At 42.5% G+C, this 20,593-nt stretch overlaps 2 protein-coding genes across 3 annotated transcripts; one reads left to right on the forward strand and one right to left on the reverse strand.

The window, feature by feature from the left end:
* Positions 1-45: 45 nt before the first annotated feature.
* On the forward strand, positions 46-5,557 carry LOC146257403 (solute carrier family 13 member 2-like). The gene is given in 13 exon segments (XM_084674736.1): positions 46-147; positions 1,113-1,241; positions 1,490-1,626; positions 1,836-2,101; positions 2,703-2,747; positions 2,750-2,867; positions 3,081-3,203; positions 3,323-3,529; positions 3,926-4,017; positions 4,271-4,386; positions 4,633-4,794; positions 4,924-5,061; positions 5,335-5,557. Coding segments are annotated over 13 exon segments (1,785 nt in total). The 3' UTR covers positions 5,485-5,557.
* A 245-nt stretch (positions 5,558-5,802) lies between these two features.
* On the reverse strand, positions 5,803-19,775 carry mnta (MAX network transcriptional repressor a). 2 transcript variants are annotated; one of them, XM_084673451.1, is made up of 6 exons: positions 19,532-19,775; positions 15,589-16,183; positions 15,163-15,204; positions 14,645-14,756; positions 8,540-8,732; positions 5,803-8,417 (listed from the first exon to the last, which is right to left on the reverse strand). In XM_084673451.1, exons 1-6 carry the CDS (start codon positions 19,602-19,604, stop codon positions 7,669-7,671), a joined length of 1,764 nt encoding a protein of 587 aa, XP_084529577.1. In that variant the 5' UTR covers positions 19,605-19,775; the 3' UTR covers positions 5,803-7,668. The 2 variants fall into 2 exon arrangements, with proteins under 2 accessions (XP_084529577.1, XP_084529578.1); XM_084673452.1 differs by lacking the exon at positions 15,163-15,204.
* Between the last annotated feature and the right edge of the window lie 818 nt (positions 19,776-20,593).

A 20,593-nucleotide genomic window follows, 5' to 3' on the forward strand; every position in this document is an offset into this window, starting at 1 on the left:
TGTAAAACAATCCAAGTGCAGGAGTATCAGTAGAAGACTGGGATCATGGCTGGCTTCCTCAGATGGCTCTGGAGGTATCGGAATTATTTGATAATATTATTGTCACCCTTGGTTATTCTACCTTTGCCACTGGTCAATCCTGGAATGGTAAGTGTGTGTGTGCGCGTGCAGGAGTCTGCTCGTCAGCTGTATAGAGGTTTGCCTGATTTCTCCTCTTAGAAGAAAACATTTACATTTATATATTTAGCAGATGTTTTTATCCAAAGCGACTAATGGATAGACTAAGCGAAAGAGAGAGCTTTACAAAAGTGCATAGGTCAATGATTATAAACAATTGCATCCAAAAACACTGGGTAACCAAAACATGAAACATACAATAATTATGAATACTATATGTTTATATTAATACATAATATAAACAATTATATATATATATATATATTATATATATATTTAAGAATTACAACTTACTTACCTGCAATTTGTTAAATCCTGTAAAACTTCACATGCATTCTGTAATGTCCATGAATTGTGACATTTAGCAGTTGACTGCTACATTTGAAAAATTTTCATAGAATGTTGATTCTTAGTAAAAGAAACACTTTTGGATCAAGATAATAATTTTACGATATACTTTGCCCTCCATTGCAATAAAACTACACAGCCATGCTCTAAGATACTACATAAAAGTAATTTGGTTTTATGTCTCTGAAGTGATATGATTTAATGCCAATATATTTTATCACTCACTATAAAATAACAAGGACATTTTGCTGATTGGGTTACAAGTTGGCACTCTACCATATTGGATCATACTGTTAACACAAGTTAGACAAGTGACAGATCAGCAGAGAGAGTATTAAGACCAGGGCCAGCTATATTCATAAATATTGTCAATTAACAGATAGCAATTGTAAAAATAATGATTATTTCCCAGGAAGTGTCAGCATAGAACTTGTGTGCGAGTAACAGCCCGAAAACAAAAATTATTTAGAATTTCTTCTAATATCTAAATCAAGATACTGTGTAAAATAAACATGTAACCAGCCTTGGGAAGGACATGGAAAGAACAAATACTGTAGTCCAACATTAGCCACTTTCTTTCATTCCAGGAATCTCGCTGTGGCTATGTGATCATCTTGATGGCTGTGTTCTGGTGCACAGAGTGCATCCCCCTGGCAATCACCGCCCTGCTGCCTGTCATCCTCTTCCCCATGATGGGCATCATGGAGTCAAGTGAGGTGTGCCTCATCTAAGCAAATCTTTTAATTTCTGATCCTCTTCTTGAGAAACACTCAATTCATACATATTTTAAGTTTTATGGTTTATCCTTGTAAAAATATTGTGCCTATATCTGTCAGATTCACATCAGAGTAAATTCAGGAAGTCTGATTCAAATTAGATTTTTGAGCTTTTGATCAATTTATATTGATTCTGAATTAAATAGAAAAATAATTCACACCACCCTGTACTCTATCCTGCTGGGTAGGTGTGTAACCAGTACATGAAGGACTCCACTGTACTGGGCATTGGTGGGTTGATGGTGGCTATCGCTGTGGAGCACACAAATCTACACAAAAGGATTGCTTTCCGGGTGCTGTTGGGGGTGGGGGTGAAACCAGCTCTGTGAGACCTTCTCTTGATCTGTTTCTCCTTTTGCATATTGAACTGCAACATATTAATGAATACGCTTGTTGTACCAAACTGATTTGTACTGATCAATTGATTGCAAAATCGTTTTTGACTTTTGTCCTCTCCTATCTCTTTGTGTCCTACTTTGCTCTCCATCTTTCCACCTTTTGTCTTACCTTCCCCCTCTACTGTCCATTCCCCAGTCTGATGATGGGCTTCATGGTTACCACTGCATTCCTCTCCATGTGGATCAGTAACACAGCCTCCACGGCCATGATGCTGCCCATTACCAGCGCTGTGCTGCAGCAGCTATCTGACACAGAGGCCCAGGCGGAGGAGAGGGACATGGACCTGGTGACTTCCAAATCTGGGCCTGAAGGCCTTGAGAACCGAGCCTTCGAGATGGATAACACCACAGAAGACCTAGACAGCAAGGAGTTCCAGCCTAAAGACAGCTTCGTCGATATGGGTAGGAATAGCTTCACTACAATTTACATCATACAATCACTGGGCCATCGCTCACATTCCTACATCCAGGCCTTTGCGAGTGCAAGCTAAAATACAGATCCATACAGCAACCATGGGGTGAGTCTTGATCTGTTGCAGATTTGCTGAGTTTCAAAAACCCCAGGCGAGACTTTAGGACTCATAGTAACCAGAATCTTCTGCCTGAATCAATTAATTACTTCAGTCATAAATTAATCTGTGTTCTTTCTTTAAATATAACCAAAATAACATATCCAATTACAAATTGTAATTCATTCTAACAGGTAGCGTTTCCATCATTTTCTCTCTGCTGTAAATAAAAACAAGGGCATAGTCCAAAACATTTGAGAGATGTTGATGTGTCAAAGTTGGAGGAGTAGTCTTAGGACCTCTGCTTTGCACATCATTACTTGTTATACTTTTTGTGTTACTATGCATGCTCATGAAACTTTGTCATGTTTAAAACATGTGAAGTTGTCAGAAACACGGTTATGGTGAAGGACATCCAATGCTCTAGTCCAGGGTTGGCCACCCCTGCTCTAGTCCTCCAAATTACTCCTAAACTACTGGTTCTCTCTCCACAGTGAGCACTATGGAGAGAGCAGAGCAGAGAAGGCTGAAGAGAGAGCAAAGTATCTGAGTTTGTCCGAAGGCCTGAGTCTGAGTGTGTGTTATGCTTCCAGTATTGGAGGGGCCGCCACCCTCACTGGAGCTCCCACCAACATCATCTTCAAGAGCCAGGTTGATGAGTAAGTAACTTCCAACCATTCCCGAGGTTCACCTTGACCCTCCAACTTCTGCTTCTCCTTCTCCATATTTGTTGAAATATGAATAGCATAAAAGTTTATCAGATATATTTTTTTCTGGTAAGACTCCAACAGTTTGTAGTTTCACCATGTTGGATACAACTATAGTATAATGTAATGTTAAGTTCACTGAAGATAATGCTCCTTCACCTACAGACTCTTCCCAGATAATGGAGACATAATCAACTTTACTAGCTGGTTTGGATTTGCCTTCCCTAACATGGTACTGATGCTAATGATGTCATGGTTGTGGCTGAAATCCCTATACCTGGGTATAAAGTAAGTCAAAGCCTACCAAACTAGATAGAAAACAATTACATTAAATTCACATCACATAATAGCAACCAGAATTTTACCAATGCGGTCAAAACAACAACGTTTGTTTTGTTATATGGCAGCATAAAGTCTTTTGGCTGTGGCACAAACCAAGATTGTGACAAAGAGGCAATGAAGCTGGTGAAGGATGAGTCCAAGAAGCTGGGCAGCATGAGCTTCGCTGAGGTCTCTGTGCTGGTGCTGTTTGTGCTGTTGGTTCTCCTCTGGGTCACCAGGGAACCTGGGTTCATGCCTGGCTGGGGTTCTGCCCTCTTCAACAAACACAGAACGTGAGGGATCAATCCTTTTTACACATTATAATTTTTGATTGTCTAATAACTAGTCAATCTATAAAATCATTGTTTTAATGTTATTATTTTTGTACATTATCTGTCTATTAATGACTCTTTGATGCTTTAATTCTCAAGGCTACAGCTATTAAAATAATTGTTGTGAGTGAACATTGAAAATGCTGCAAAAGCTACTGAAGTTACTAACACAATTGAAGCCTTTTAATGGACATTTCGATCTAAAAAATTTTTTTTAAGGACTTAAATTAAAAATTCTGAATTGTAGACTTCCTGCGGGAACCCTGCTACTGGAATGTTACATTACTGCTTGATCAGAGTTCCAAAATAAGTCCTGTTTTTTTCCCAGAACAACACTGTCTTTTGATCCATCTCCAGGTTTGTCACTGATGCGACAGTGTCCGTATTCATAACAGTGCTGTTCTTCATCATCCCCTCTCAGATGCCTAGATGTGGGGATTTCTCTGTTGGTGTGTACTGTGTGTGGGGGGAGGGGTTACTATCCAAATATTTCCTTGCATTTGCCATGTCATGAATCTATTTAGTGTTACAGCCCCAGTGTGTTTTTAATGGCCGTATGTATCAAAAGAACATATATAACCCTGACCGTGTAAAAAAGATTGAACTTTACTTTGTTACCTCATTTTCCTTTGATCAAAAACATCAAGCGCTATAATAAAACATCAGTGCCTCCCATTACTTTCATTTCATTGATTCCCATAGGCAGTTCTCTCAAAGCCCCATCTACCCTGATAACCTGGGACATAGTCCAAAAGAAGATGCCATGGAACCTTATCTTGCTATTGGGAGGAGGATTTGCACTGGCCAAGGGTAGTGAGGTAAATTCACCTGTATCTAACCTGCTGCCAAATATCAATAACCATTCAAGAACATTTCTGAAGTACTGTCTCTTTACCTTGTTTTAGTCTTACTCTGTAACATATGCAATGATAACCATATTTTGCCTTGCTGTTAAGTAGCTATATAGCTGTTATGTGGCTATATAGCTTTTATGCCTGCTATACCTATGCTGAGGTCTGTGTAAACCTTTGATTCTAACTTTGTTGGATATTTTGTGGGTCTAGACATCTGGCTTGTCTAGGTTTCTTGGGCAGAGTCTGGTGCCCTTGCAGGCCCTCCCTCCCTTTTCCATTGCCCTTGTTGTAAGTCTGCTGATGGCCATCTTCACTGAATGCACCAGTAACGTTGCTGCGACATCCCTCATCCTTCCTGTACTTGCTTCCATGGTTAGACGGCACACGTATGCACACACTTACAAAATGTGCCCATGGAAACAACACGCATGTTTAAGATGGCATGTCATCAATACATATTTCAACATTTAGGACCCTTGAGTGACCTTGTTCATTCCACAGGCCACTGCACTCAAGTTGCACCCTCTGTACGTCATGCTGCCTTGCACCATCTGTGCCTCTCTGGCCTTCATGCTGCCCGTGGCCACACCCCCTAATGCCATCGCCTTCTCCCATGGCAACCTTAAAGTCATAGACATGGTAGGACCAATTTGCGTATTGGAATAGGCAATGTTCATTTGCTTCTCCCATGTTTTATCCTTAAACTTAAAGCATCACATACTTAGTCAGATTTTTTAGTTTTTTCCTCTTGATAATATCTCTAAAAACAAGGTTCTGACCTTCTACCCTTTTTAAAATCAAATCATTTCACTAAATATTATCTAACATTTATGCAAAATATTTACAATTGTGAAACTCCCAGTTAACATGCAGTGCTACTGCAGTTACAAGTGTTTTTCTCACAAAAAACAGGCCAAGGCTGGGTTTGTTCTGAACATATTCGGGGTACTGACCGCCAACATTGCCCTCAACACTTGGGGTACGGCGATGTTTGACCTGAACACGTTTCCTGATTGGGCCAACGTCACAACCCCCACTTCAACAGGAGTCAAGAAGCTGTAGAGAAGAGGCAGCAGAGTGCGAAAATACGCTCACATTAACCTGGATTCTATGTGAAGAAAATGACTTGGCTTTGTAAATGTAATAAGATTTATTAAGTATCTTAAGCATGTATTCAATGTTTTTTACTCTTTGTTTATACATAATGGACATATTTAAATGCAGCCCAAAATATACAGGCAATATACAAGTTCAACTTTCTCCATAGGGAAAACAACTTTATATAAATATATATTTATATATATATAATAATCGATATGAGTAGAGGTCTGTGAAGTGGCCAGTATGCAGTACTGTACATGGGTCCCCCCCCCCCCTCTCCCAAAAAAGAAAAAGGTAATGGTATAGAAATTACCAAGCTACATGCAAAAACAGTAAACATTCAAATCTTAAAATACAAACATCTGTACATACACTGTTTCCATACACATCAAATTAATCAGACAAAATTATATAAATCAAATACTTAAAATCACAGACATGAGAATGCCAGCTCCATTGTGTCTTCCCCTGTGATGCACACTTCTGCTTACATTACATATTCTGGGCAAGTTCAAGGTCATATTCTTGCTTGTTTTTACTGTTGAGTTGTAAACTAGCTAAGCTTTTAATAGGGAGCATTGTGTTGCAGATCACAGTGCTTTAAAAGTTACAAGTCGGATCTAACACAAAGGTTGTGTCCTGATTGTAGGATGAGCATTACAACCTGTAGTACTGGATGACTCGATTCAAGGGAATGAGACAAGAGTGTGTTAGGCCCTACCACAGGGCACCCGCGTGTTAGGCCCTACCACAGGGCACCCGCGTGTTAGGCCCTACCACAGGGCACCCGCGTGTTAGGCCCTACCACAGGGCACCCGCGTGTTAGGCCCTACCACAGGGCACCCGCGTGTTAGGACCTACCACAGGGCACCCGCATGTTAGGCCCTATTTAATGCACCGAAATATTAGCAGGTTAAGCTGAATCAGGTTAGAGCAAAACCTCTGGGTAGATCATTTCCAGTAACAGAAAGGTATGTCCCTGCATGTGGTTGTCTGACCCTAGACAGTCATCAGCCACACACCAACGTGTAGTATTCAAAGCATACCATAGTAAACCAAGATTACTTGTTCGCTATATCCATATATCCCAATTATTAGCTATAACATTCATGACATCTCTACACAATCAACTCCTAACTGGGACATCTTTCAACAAGACAACCAAGAAACCAACTCAATAATTAAACATGCAGAAAAACAAGACATCTACTTTTAGACACACACACACAATAATTTTCTGTGACTATCTGGCCAAATGAATCCTGGTTTTGAGTCACATTTTTGCTCACATATCTGAAATATCAGAAAACTGGTTGAAAGGATGCTTTGGCTCCTACATTTCATTTAGACTTAAATACAGCCTCCGTTTAGATTGCTCATTAAGTTCAAGCAAGACTATCATGGTAGCTTTGATCCCTGCTAGGTGAACATATGCAATTCTAACAGCAGAGGGCATCTGTGTGGTTCGCCGCAATGGCACATGGCACTGCAGGGCCATAAGAGTAGTTCAGGTCATGTTTTACCTTCCTCTTTACAGCCATGTGCCTTTCTTGAAAAGGGGAGGTCACTGTAAATCATGTTCACACTGTGCTCCTTCATGGCAGTGTGAGCGCCTACTGATCCTGACACGCGTCTCTGCTTCTCCCCCTCCCTTGAGTCCATCACTGTAACGCGGCAAAAGATGCCAATAGTGGTATACCCAAAGACACCTTATCCTTGTCCTTACTGAGTAGATATGCAAGGCCTACATTTTAGACGTAATGACAGTACTGAGTGAATGTGAACCTCAATTAAATTCTCCCCACTGCCCTGTATTCAAATTTGCATGAACATGATGACCCCTGGACATCAAAGTTCAACACATCCTGACACCTGAAGACTTTCTTTAAACTCCTCACATGATAAAAAAATATAGACCAAATACACTTTCCTTATCTTTTTGGAATGTTCCGAGTCACACGATGTAATGCCAGTAGGTTATGATGTAGAACAAGTACGATGACTTGTTTTTGGCCACCTGCCAGCCCGCCCCAGTTCCAAGCTCAAAGCTAATTTCCATCAGTGTGGTTTGGTGTCTGTCTCCACTGAACATGACTGGAGATCTGTCTCCATCTCAGGCCATTTCGGGCCCATTTCTCCACCAGCTCACGCTAGCTTAAGGGTGCTGACTGGGAACGAGGGCATGGTCACCATAGTCACAGGGTTTAGAACAGTCTGGCCCACCAGCTGTTGGTGGTGGGTCACGACCTGTGTGCCAACTGTTGTCTGCTTGCCCAACATGGCTGCAGTAGGCTGGCTGGGTGCTGTGCCGTTGACCTGGGCATGGGTAAGGGTGTGGGCAATGTGGCTCACCATGGCAGGCTGCGTGACAGCCACAGGTTGGGGGTAGATGGTGGGCATGTGCTGGCCAAGGTGGGTCACCGGGTGTACTGTGATGTGACTAATTGGCATGGAGTTTGACGAAGGGGCAAGGTGTGCAAAGTGCTTGTGACCGCTTGCCTGGATGACGTGACTGACTGCCTGGATGACAGACGCGTGGGAGGCCGCAGCGTGGGCTATGACGGTGGGCTGGAGGCTGGGTGTGGTGACCATGTGTGTTTGAGCAGGCAGAAGGGCCTGTATAGGGGTGGTAGGGACACCTGAAGTTGTGACAGACAGCGTAGCGTGGGCTGAGAGTGACTGGGGAAGGGTCAGAGGCTGAAGTTGAGGCTGGGGTATGGTCGCCTTGTGCTGGATGGAAATGTGTGTATTGATGATGGAGGAGGTAGTGGGGTTTGGAGTGACAATCTTGCACAGCTCTGAATGCATGGCTTGAGGCACTGTGGATAAGGCAGTGGAAGCTTCTGTCATAAGCTCATCTTCCAAGTCGTCTTCCATGATTTCTTCTTCACCCTCTGCCATGTAAAGAAGTGACGTTAGTTACCTTCAGGAATACATTTGCCATGAATTATCATGGAGTGAGTTAAGACATTTCTTACTGCTCGACCATGAACTCATGTAGGGCCATGCTGTGTACCTGAGGCAGTCGAGGTTGAAGCCTGGTCGTCCTCTGGTTGTACAGTCTGTCTGAGAACTCGGTCGATCTCCATCACGTCCATCCATTGGCTCAGCTCGTTCTTCAGCTCAGCGAGCCGCTGTTGGGTGGCGATCTTCTCCCGTGCCAGCCTTTCCATTTCATGCTCGTACTCCTTCTCTTTCCTCTTCAAAGTCTGTTTATGGAGGAAAGAAGTGGGGTCAGTAACCTGCCAAACAGACATGGTAAATCTCAGACTGTTTCATCTTTCCTCTTTGGAGTTTGGTGCAAAAACAAAAGCTGGTCCCGAAACAACTCAAGAAAAAAACACCAACATCAACTGTTTTAACCAATTACGGCATTAGGCATTTTAAGACTTCTTGGGTCTTAAGAGTACAAAAAAAAAAAAAAAAAAAAAGTACATCAGTCCGATAACACAAAAATAAGCTAATTTCCATGACGGAGGACCCACACCTCCTTGGATGACAACCAAGACGTTCCAAAGAACTGGAGAGAAAATGCCCTCATAACATCCGTAATCTGAGGAGGTGGATTTCTCACTGTAGAATGCCACACTAGTGTGTTTTATTTCAAAATATCACACCTCCACACAACCCATTTCTCAACATTAAATAACACTATCTGCACAGTCCTCAAACAAGGGCAAATAGCAGCAAGATAAAATGAATTACATTTGTATATACACTTTTACAAATTAAGTATTAATGTCTTGCTAATCATGTTTTAAAGTTGAATTAAAATCAGAGAGATTGCACAACCCAGGGCCAGGGTTGGGGCAGGAAGGAGTAAAGCAGGGGAAGAGGGAGGTGTTGCCAGGCAGGAGCTCTGACCCAGTTTCCCCTCACTAGTCAGCTGACCCAGGAGCACCAAACAGGCAGGTGTAGGCAGGCCAGCATTAACACAATTAAAGTGTTCAAACATACTTTGCCATTGAGGAGATTCACATACATCTTGCACAGTCACCAATGCAAGCCAAATGATAGTCTATAAAAAGGGCTGAATCTGAAACGATCAAATTAGTAAATTCAAGAACTACTTTTTTTTTTTTTTTACTGTGTAGAGACATCATTGCCCAATCCAACACAGTATCTAGACACAGAGTAGCACAATGAGCAATAAAGCTGCATGCTCAAAGGCTGGACTTCCTGTTTTTGTTTATGCAGCCATGTCTAATGTGGCCCTTTACACAAGTACCAGTCTGAATACCATATGCCTGAATTTGCTACATTGTGTAGAAGTATAAATAGGTGATAAAAGGCGGTCTGTTTAATTCTGCGCCTGACTCCAACCTTTATCCAGGATTACAACCTGCTCTGCTATTCCGTCAATCACACAAACCCTAAGCTAAACGGTCCCTGGTGTGATTCCAGTCACACACACAGCCATCTTCCCTGCATCAGATGGCTGGGCCAACCATGGCTAATCTGCATGCCTGATATCCTCAACCAGTTTTCTTGAATGTAAAGAAACAACTTCCAACAGGCTACAATACATTCACTGTATAGGTTGGATTAGCTGACAAAACCATAGGTGATTACACAATCCTCATTCACCAAACAACAACAGTGCACAACAACGTCTGTAAGAAATACAACCATGATGGTGGTGTGACAGGTTTAGCCCTTTGTGTGTGAAGTTAAACTACATAAACCTCTAAAGATTGCCTGTAGAGCTCTGCGCCAATCAGATCCACTTGAGGCACACCATTTTACTTTCAGGTTTTTTACAGCAGCGTCTGTCTAATCAAATGAAATATCGGAGTCCTCCTTTTGTTGTCAAGGCAACAGCTGAAAACCATCATTGTTTCCTTGGCAACCTTATATGGTGACACGCATGTTGTCCCAACACACCAGCTGTAATGGTGGTGGAACAGACATGTTTGACAGGAGTCGGTTTGGATTCCTTCTCGATTATCTGGTGCAACAGAACACAAGGAGAGCAAGTCCTCTCTGTGCTCCACACGTTGCTGACTGCTCTATCCTTGCCCACATGCTGCAGCATCCGGCGCTCCTGCCACAGCTGTGCATGCCTGGGACTATGAGTCATAGTCTGAGGGAGGGAGCCATGCTCCACAAACACTGAGACCCACTGAACTCTTCTACAACGAGCGCGCTACCATGGCTGGCAAATACTCTTTTAAGGAAGCAGTGTAATGTTTTTGGTATATATACACACACACACACACATTCACACACCTAGGCTACTTAGATACTGAGCAAGTAGTTAAAGCTGAAACTAGTCAAGGGCAGAAGTCAACCATGAACATTTCATTAAAGGACCGATATTGAAAAACCGGCAACGCTTCAACTGCACTATAGACGCCTGGCTATAGTGAAGAAAATGGCAACGTGTGAAAAGTAGAGCATGGCAACGTGTGAAAAGTAGAGCATGGCAACGTGTGAAGTAGGTAAACAAGACGCAGGCATGTCACACGCAATGTGAGTGCTGAGCACATGGCCCTGCAGAGCGAGGGAACCAAGCAGGGGAGGAAAGCAGGCTGCACTCACCCACTGACTCACTCTGTACAGCACAGAGCAGACTGTGCTAGGCTAATGTTAAGAAGCGGCCACGTTGCAGACATGCTATTCTGTGGAGCCAATTGGCCTGAAGGACAGAGATCTTATGACTGCCATTTGTGCTGCTTTGTAACCGTAAACCCTTGTTTCCTTGCTGTGCCAGTGGCTGTAATAGGAACTTTAGATTATCCAGCCATGACAATAATAGGCAGACTCAAGAAGAATCAGACTGAGAGCCATTTTCTATGAGATGTGTTTGTTAGCTTCCACTAGATGAAGGCTAACGGTCCTTTAATATATTATTTTCGTTATTTATCCTACATGGTTATCTTGACCCAGACTTTAGTCAAAAGTGTGCTGACAACTCTGTCAAGAAGCTAAACTTTGTCAAGTAGCTAAAGTACTTTGAACAGTTAAAAGTATCTGAGACCTAAGTGGTCACCGTGCTCACTGTCTGGGTACAGTGACAGTGTAAGCACCTCACATTAAAGGAAACGGTAGATGAAAAAGCACTCATTTGCACTCAAATCCATATGTTTCTAAAAAAGTGGTACTTACGACCCGTGTCCTGTGACTGACTTTGATAAGGCAACCTTTGGGGGAAAACAACTAGTAGTCACACTGTAGGCTGAACTACTAGCCATGGAGATTCAATAAAATTGTATTATGTTACTGAACCTCTGTGGGGTCTTGGAACAAATCAAAACCTGTTTCAAATGAGGCCGTATGTTGTTGAAGACCACTCCTTGCTGGGGTAAATCAGTAACCTACTTCACAGCAACCACTTATGAAGATGTACAACCTTTTGAAAAGTCCAGACAGAGGACTTCAGTTTCAAAAAGAGAAAGGAAAGCCTCCAAATCCTATGATTTCTGTGCACAATGGAGGACAATGAGCAGAGATGTTGTCCCTTGCCTAAGCGAATTCAAAGCAATCTGCAAAATGAATCTTTTCAAACAGGTTGACAGGGGCATAAACATATTATTGTATTTGGTCATTTATTACGAAACCCAAATTTAATGTGACAAGAGGGAGCTGTCCAGACCTAGCCTGGCTGCCAGCCCAACTTATCCCAGCCCACAAAAAGATTTGGTCGGGAAGTTGGGTCTGGAGTAGCCTGGCTGCCAGCCCAACTTCTCCCCGCCCACAAAAAAATTCGGTCAGGAAGTTGGGTCTGGAAGGTCTCGTTTTGGGAACAACTACAGAAAAACAGAATCTGGGCGGACCAATTAAATTGCCAGGGCGGGCTTTATACAATGATGGACAGATGATCAACAGTAACGTAATCAACAATCGTCACAAAAGAGCCCTTGGGTTGAATTCGTTTTCAACAAACAACATATTACATTGCTCTGATTGGTTGTAGGTCTATCCAATTGAGCGAAGAGACATTTGTTTTACGAGTTCGGTTGAAACAAGCCCCATAGTCACAGCCCAACGGAGAGTTATCAGACTCGTATTCTGACTAGAATTATGAGTATGACAACATCAGGCTAGTCCAGACCACCATTATGCTCAAAATGCTGTGGAATGAGCGCCCTGTAGCACCCCATTAAGAGCAGTATTAGCCAACAGTACTACATTACCACACACTTTATTTATAACCACCCAGAGCAAACTGGTTTTGTCAGATTTGTTAGGCTTAAACTCGAAAGGAGTTGAGTAAACCAAGCTTTGTGTTCATGGCTGTGTGTTCTCTCTTCCCTTCAGTAGGTGCTCTGAGAGCTGTGGCTTAGCCAGGGTTTTTCTAGGGCTGGGCGGGGAGAGGGGGGAGTGACGTCACGAGGCTCAGGCTAGCCATGTGCTCAGTGCTCATGTGGCTCAGGAGTTCAAAGTGAGACAGGATGGAGGGAGGGAGACAAGGAGAACTGAGAGAGAGAAAGAGTAGGAGGGAGGAGCCTAGATCTCTACGGTTTCCCAAGCTGGAGCAAAAGAGTCAGTAGCACTAACACAATGTGTATTCAGGCTCACAAACACCGCCATTTTAACGGGCCTTAAGATGACAGTAACTAGGTCAGCTAATGTTCAATAATTTCCAAGGGAAAATTAGAAAGCTTCTTTGGTTTGAGAGAGGATGTATTTTTTCAAGAAAGGACTAGTCAAAGTAATCACAACTATATGCAGGAACAATCAAGACTTTACACCCCTCCTGAAAATCTCCTTGCCTAAAACGCTCAAGCTCCTTGTTTCATTAAAACTCTGACCATTTTAAAGCAATTTGTAAGAAAGGAAACAAGGAAGTGTAGCTCCTTGAAGAGCTGGTTGGCTCACCCAGGCATACTGAAAGAAAGAAAAAAACACGTCAATAAGTGCTGGCTCTGCAGTCCAGTCTGAAGGTCTGTGTTTCGGTGCTAGGACTACAGGTTTTACACATTCGCTGAGGGATATCTGAAGTCAGGAAAGATGAATCAAATAAGTAATCATCTCCCTTAATCCCTTTATTCAATCCTCTCCTAAACCATTGGTCATATCTGCAGACTGTCCCCTCCCACCCAAACTAAGAGGAGGGTAACAGGAGGAGCCATACAGGGAGAGGCGCATGCAGCCAAGACACGCGTCCCTACACCACCCATGTCGGGACGACAGAGCACACGTTGTGCTTTTCTACCCCCCCCCCCCCCCACACCACCACCACCACCACCACCACCTTCTCTCCAATCCTCCCGTCTTCCGCCTCCAATGTGCCAGAACATGAGAACCAATAACAAATCAGCAAGAATACCACATGACACGGCAGGACATAGTGCTCCTGTTTCCTTAGTAACAGTTTAGTACTATGTTCTGTACTTGACTTTAACAGGGAATGTGTATACCCTGATTAATCAGTAAATACTAATTTCACACAATTATACTGCATTTCTCAATTTAGCAGTTATTTATAGTAAAAAATATGTTTGTTTACATGTCCAGGCATAGCCCAATTCAAAACTGACTTTATATTGATTATACAAAATAGAAATGTTTGTATCACAGTTCCATGTTTCCATTACAGACATGTCCGGTTCACAAATGTTGACATCCCATTTGCTGAAATGGAGGATTAAATCAGTCTACATTAGTGGAAAATGCTGCAGGAGGCCATTGGTTTGTTTCCTTGTACATGTGCTTTAAATACACCCTGCCCAAGTCTTGCTCAGCTGTTTGGGGAGGGAGGGGCGGATCAAGGTGGAGTTGGGCAAGTCTTCAAGTAGTCTGCGATACTAACTCCATGTTGTTTTATCACGCAGAGGGGAGGGATTGGGTAACATGGGTTATGCGCCCATACTGCCCTAGTTTCCTAAGCTTCCATGCTGATAGCCGTGTAACTACATCCCTACCACCAACAAAAGATAAATCCTCAGCAAGACAAAACAACGTGTTTGAATGTAAATATTAAAATACATAGGCGTGGCAACAAGACCTCCATTACTACGCAGTGGAGTTAGATGAACCCACCTTTGCCCGACTGACTGCCTGCCCTCTCTGCTTATCATACAGTGCCTATCCATGTCAGAACCAGAAGTCATATATATAACGATAATGAACAGCTGGGCTTTTTGTTGGTGCGGGTAAGTGGGCTGCGGTAGCTTACCTGGATATATCTCAGAGCACTCCTCAGGACACTCAGGTTGGAGGTCTTTTTCTCGTCCACATTAGGGATGTTCTTCTTCAGTGTCTCAAAGCACTCCTTCAAGTGAGCCCGTCTGAGGAGGAGCGAGGGGGCAAAGAGAAGCCACACTAGTGAGAGGAAATTCCAAGAACCAGACAGCAGCTGGATTCCTTTTGTGATTGTGATATTTATTATTGGATACTTGGTGTTGTGACTAAATGTTTTTTTTGACAAAGCTGGTAGAGGTAAGGCACTACTGATTTGTCACCTGTTGAGTAGAACCCGACCATGCGGAAGCACATACTATTGAGGACATCTAAAGCTACGTCATCGATAAAGCAAGATTTGAGGTCAAGCTAAATTTGTAAAAGTGATTTCAAATACGGACAAAGCAAGCAACCCGTTTGTACACCTAATCTCACCATAACCTTAACTGACCTGTACATATAGCTCAAATATCTTCCATCTAAAAGGCAACCATGGGAGAGAGATGCACCCACCTGTTTTTCTCAAGCTTGTTATGTACTTCTCTTGTACCTGCCCTGTAAAAGCACAGATCGGAGCACATTAAAGAGTTGGTGTCCTGAGCTGCAAAAGGACTAGGCTCATTGTACAAGAATCAAATCAACCGACAAAAAAGTACTCCATCATCTCTGTTACTTTGTTACTCAAGACAACACGGGCTGCGAAATAGCCTAGCCATTACTAAGCGACTCATTCATAGTCCTTTAATACCTCTTAAAATACTTTTTCATATGACTTCAGTTTACCTGTGGTGCCTTACCACCCAACATACGTTCACAGTCAGTGCTATTTACAAATAAAAAAGGAGGTGACCAAGTGTGAAGGCCATCTGGATGCAAATAGCACCAGTGAAAGGGTCTACCAACCCATCTCTTTTGACCGTTGATGCAGATGAGACTTACCCTCCAGGCCGTTTCTTTTCCAGGAGGCGGCCATCGTCGGGAGGGCTGCCCCGACTGATTGGGCTGGTTTGCATTGAAGCCTGTGGAGCTGGAGGCCCAGGCTGGGGAAGTAAGGCATGTTGTGGGGCTGCAACAATGGAGCCTGGGTACGCCACTGGATGGGGTGACTGCTGTAGTTTTGGGTTGCCCGATGGAGAGACCAGTTGTGGGTGAAGATGCTGCTTGTGGTTGACAGACTGAAGTGCTGACGGCAAACAATCGGTTTTCAACTGAAGAGAGAGGGGCAGGGGGGCACATTGTCCCTGTGGGGAATTGGGGTCCTTCCTGGGGGAGGCAAGGTGGTGGCCGGCTGGGGGAGATAATGTTTTAACAGGAGGAGTGGGCAGGCCTGTTTGGTTGGAGGTCACCGCAGGGATGATGTTTCTGGGCATCAAGGGTGGAGGCAGTGGGGGAACCGGTACAGGATGATGCTCCTTGTGTGGCTCTTCCACTCTGGTCACATGGTTCATCCGAATAGGTGACGTATAGGTGACATCAGCACGCTTGTGATTTGCCAGCTGTTCGAGGCGTAGTTTCTCCCTCAACTCATTCTCCTCTGTGGGGCAAACCAATATAGAAAACAGAGCAATTGAACTACAAGGGCACCATTGAACTTTAATGTTTACAAAATAAAGTTGACATGTACATATAAATGTTTTACTGCAACAGTGTATGAAAAGAAACATTATAGTGACTACATGACTTAGCCCTTAGAACTGGCTCCCAACTAGAGGGTGAAGAATGACCTATGACCTCTGCATGACCCATGATCTCTGCATGACCCATGATCTCTCCATGACCCATGATCTCTCCATGACCCCTCCATGACCCATGATCTCTCCATGACCCATGATCTCTGCATGACCCATGATCTCTCCATGACCCATGATCTCTTCATGACCCATGATCTCTCCATGACCCATGATCTCTGCATGACCCATGATCTCTGCATGACCCATGATCTCTCCATGACCCATGATCTCTTCATGACCCATGATCTCTCCATGACCCATGATCTCTCCATGACCCATGATCTCTCCATGACCCATGATCTCTCCATGACCCATGATCTCTCCATGACCCTGTGGAATCATTATGAAAGCATGGAAACCTGATTTTTTAGGACACATCCACAGATGGTACATAATGTACTTGTGGTCAACTACATCAAGATCAGCTTGGCCCTCTCAACAAGCACATGTTCAGGGATCAAGTTACTGTTGTAAACAAATGGAAATTTGATGCCAGTCATTCCCACTTCTCTGTTCTCTCTCTATAGGGCTTTTCCAGCTTTGACGTAAAGAAGTCAGGCCTGTGGTCAGAGACCTTATTCTGTCTTTGGATGTAAGCCAGATATAGGAGACCATAAATAATATAGCTCCCATCCACTCAACATGGACAATTTATCATTCAATAGAGCTCACCTAAAAATCTACATTTCAATACCAACAAGTACCTATATTTCTACTAATAACTTCAAATTTGGTGGAACTAGAAGAAGAAAAAAAATCACAAATGTCAAAAGTCAAATACTGCAAATTATAAAAAATAAAAAATAAAGAGTCATAACAACCGATCGACATCAGACCAGATGGGGTACGGCATTCACTGAGTCGTTAATGAAAAATCAACTAGCCGTCGAGAGGTAAGTAGACAAGGTCTGAGCATGCTCAGCAAAAGCAGGTAATCGGTTGCTCGTACACCCAGTCACAGTTCACTATGAGAATTCATTTGTAGAAAGGTACTTGGTGTTGCAAGTTTGTCTCTGTAATTCCACACCCTAAGTACCTTATGTGGCTTCTCATTCATCTTATAAAAAATTAAAAATTAAAACTTCATTGGCTTTGGTCTCTTGACTACATGACAGTCCACTGGGGGCTTGCTCATTATCAAAAACAACCCATCAAATAATATGCTTGTGGATTAAAGAACAAGGAGAAAACTACCTGTCCATATCACAGACTTTTGACAAAGAATCTGGCTTCAGGATCATTTAAAAAATAAATGAAGTGAAAAAGATAACAGCCTGGAAGTCATAGACTAAGGGCTTCAATAATGTGCCTTTCTTTGCAGTAAAAAGAGGGGGTTGAAATCCCAGCAATCCAGCAACCCCCCCCCCCCCCCATAAGTCGCTTCCTGCTCAATGTGTAGATGCTGGGGGAAAGGGGTGACCAGTTGCTATGGCAGCAGTGATGTTAGAACGATCAGACACAAGGTGCAGTCTTCTACATTCATAAGGGGCGGAGCAGAGAGATTTCAGCATGCTACACAATGTTCCTTCCCTGTCATGGCCTGATTCATTAGGGTTCTTGCCAGACAAGTGCCTAGCATTATGCACATGGCAATGTTTATCACAGGCGAATCACAATGCAGGACCTATACATCTGTGCAAGTCTCAAACCACAAGTCTCTGTTGAGCCACAAAAAACAGATATCCAAGTGAACCCAGTGTTAATGAACAAATCATCTGAAAGTAACAAAATCATACAGGCTGTAATTCTCCCATTCATATGAAAACAAATGTCCAAATGGGAAGCTAACTGACTAACCTGAGGTAATGTTGTTCGTAGCTCAGCTGAACAGGTATTTTTGTTCCCTCAAGAAAAGTGAGAGTACTACAACCAGACTTCTAAATGTGTAGCCTACTTGCCTCCTTATATTACTTTTCATTCATGTTTTAGAGTCATATGGAATGCCCTGTATTTTGATGCACTTTTCATTCATTAGTTTAAGTTTCACATGGACTCCCAATACATGAGAACTGTAAAAAAAAAAAGAAAAAAAAAAGATATTTTTCATTGACAATTATGCACTTGTTATTTCTTCAAATGTTCTTCAAAAAAAATAAGCGTAGTCATACATTATATAACTGAAGCCCATAACAGAGGAGTAGGCGAGAGACACTGCCCTACTTTCTTCCACACATGACCTGTACTAGAGAACAAGGAGGGGAGGCGGGGGAACTCTACGAGAAGCAGGAGTGTCTAGCATGCACGTGGTGACATGGGAGGTCCCTTTCCAGTCTGTTGCAGACATGGGGCGTGGCTGGTTTTACACGTCACGAGCACGAACAAATTAAGACCAATGTGTACCCATCCCACAAATACATTTAGGTATACAAAATATGTGCGCAAAATATGTTTAATCTTAGTAAGAATTTGGGAAGTTATAGGAGGAATTTGGAATTCAATTCGACAACCAAGCGCTCAGAGGGAAACCTGAAAACCAGCGTCATATGATACCCCGGCTATGTCAGGTCATTATGTAAAATGGTTCAGGCACTCCCGTCGCCACCGCCCTTTACAACACATTTATGTTATTTTGTGTGAAAGATACACACTAAGACTTCGAAAGGCACATATTAGCTTTATGTTGATAATGAAATCTCCTATTTATCCAGGATATCAAGGTTGAGTCAATGTTGCAAATAAACATGGTTCGGCGCAGCGATTGCAGTATTCACAGGCTGGGTAATGTCGTGTCAAGCCAATAATCTACTTTCTGGTAACGAGTAACAAACTATGCGGCAAACAATTTGCAGTGTTGTCAACAATGTGAACAAAGTGATAATAATATATTCCCATTCAGTTCATGAAAAAAGGGTGACGCAAAGACGAATAGTAAGCTAATATAGTATCTGAGTGACGACTTCCAACGCAAACAAAGACACTAAAAGGTGTGTGTACCATCTGAATGTGCATATAAATGTTGTCTAATAATAGTATCCATATCAAAGATGACAGTAGATCTAGCCTACATAGAGCAAAGGAACATCCCATTGAGACAAGCACCTTATTATTTTACCCAGACATCTGATACGTTACGTTGCATGTAGTACTTCAGTTCCCAACATACAAAAAATATACTTATGATAACCACGAATTTTAAAACAAACCTTACTTACCACGTGCTTTCTGTTGTTGCTGGGCTTGCAATTCCAAAAACTTGGCTGCTTCTAAAAGCGTTTCGATGCTCATTTCTATCCAGTTGTAAATCTTTTTTTTCTACAGAAACTTTAGTATTTGAATGTATGTACTTTCTGTTTGAGCGTGATTATATCCCAGTCTGGTACACTGAAGAAAAGGGTAATAGGATACCCCCTCGTAGAAACTCTTCAACATACGTAGAGGAGTTGCAACAAGATGGCGCTGAGAGTACGAGGAAACAAATCAGGGCCAAAACCACTCCATTGGTGGCCGCCCACAATTTATATTCCCTCCCTATACGCTACAGAGAAAAATAGAAAACAGCGAGAGGGAATATGGAACGAACTGTCAAATGTCGGTCCAAATTAAGACTTATATTTCAGCTTATTGGTATAAACAAATATATTTAATATTTACTCCCCACCCAATTTAAAAAAATGATCGTACTTTATAACACAGTCTTAATATGCTGTCATGGACTTTTAAACCACAATTTGCTTGTCACCACTCACTGCAGTAAATTTACATTTCATTAACATAGAGAATTCACAACCAATCGCCACGGAGACAACAAGGTAGGCGCTTGCACACATGGGCAGAGACCTGTTTTTTACGTTTGCATAAAAATGACAGACTCCCGCCTTAACATTTACATCCTTTATGGTACCTTGTGGGCTATAACATTATGTAGCCTACAATTAAATTCACTCAGTTGCACAATTACATGCATGCAAGACCAATATATGGGTTGCATGAAGTAGCCTAACGTGCACCTGTAATTAAATATATCAAAACTATTAGCAGGCTAGACCAAAAATGTCAATTACTGTTTTTAAGAAATGCTGCTTTTCACAGAGGACCGCCGGTTACAAACTGAAAATGTGTCCCGTTTCTCAAATGTATATTCCACTGTGTAACACATTGATTCTGCCAGTGTCACAAAGTAAACTCTTCTTGATCTTCCTTTCGTCTGACACCACGAAAATTACAAAGCCCCGAGGAAACGTTGAGGAAAAACCCATAAATCTCTCTCACCAATT

This window comes from Hypomesus nipponensis, chromosome 15 (assembly GCF_054491055.1).
Source record: "Hypomesus nipponensis isolate SF chromosome 15, ASM5449105v1, whole genome shotgun sequence".
In the NCBI taxonomy this organism is placed as follows: domain Eukaryota; kingdom Metazoa; phylum Chordata; class Actinopteri; order Osmeriformes; family Osmeridae; genus Hypomesus; species Hypomesus nipponensis.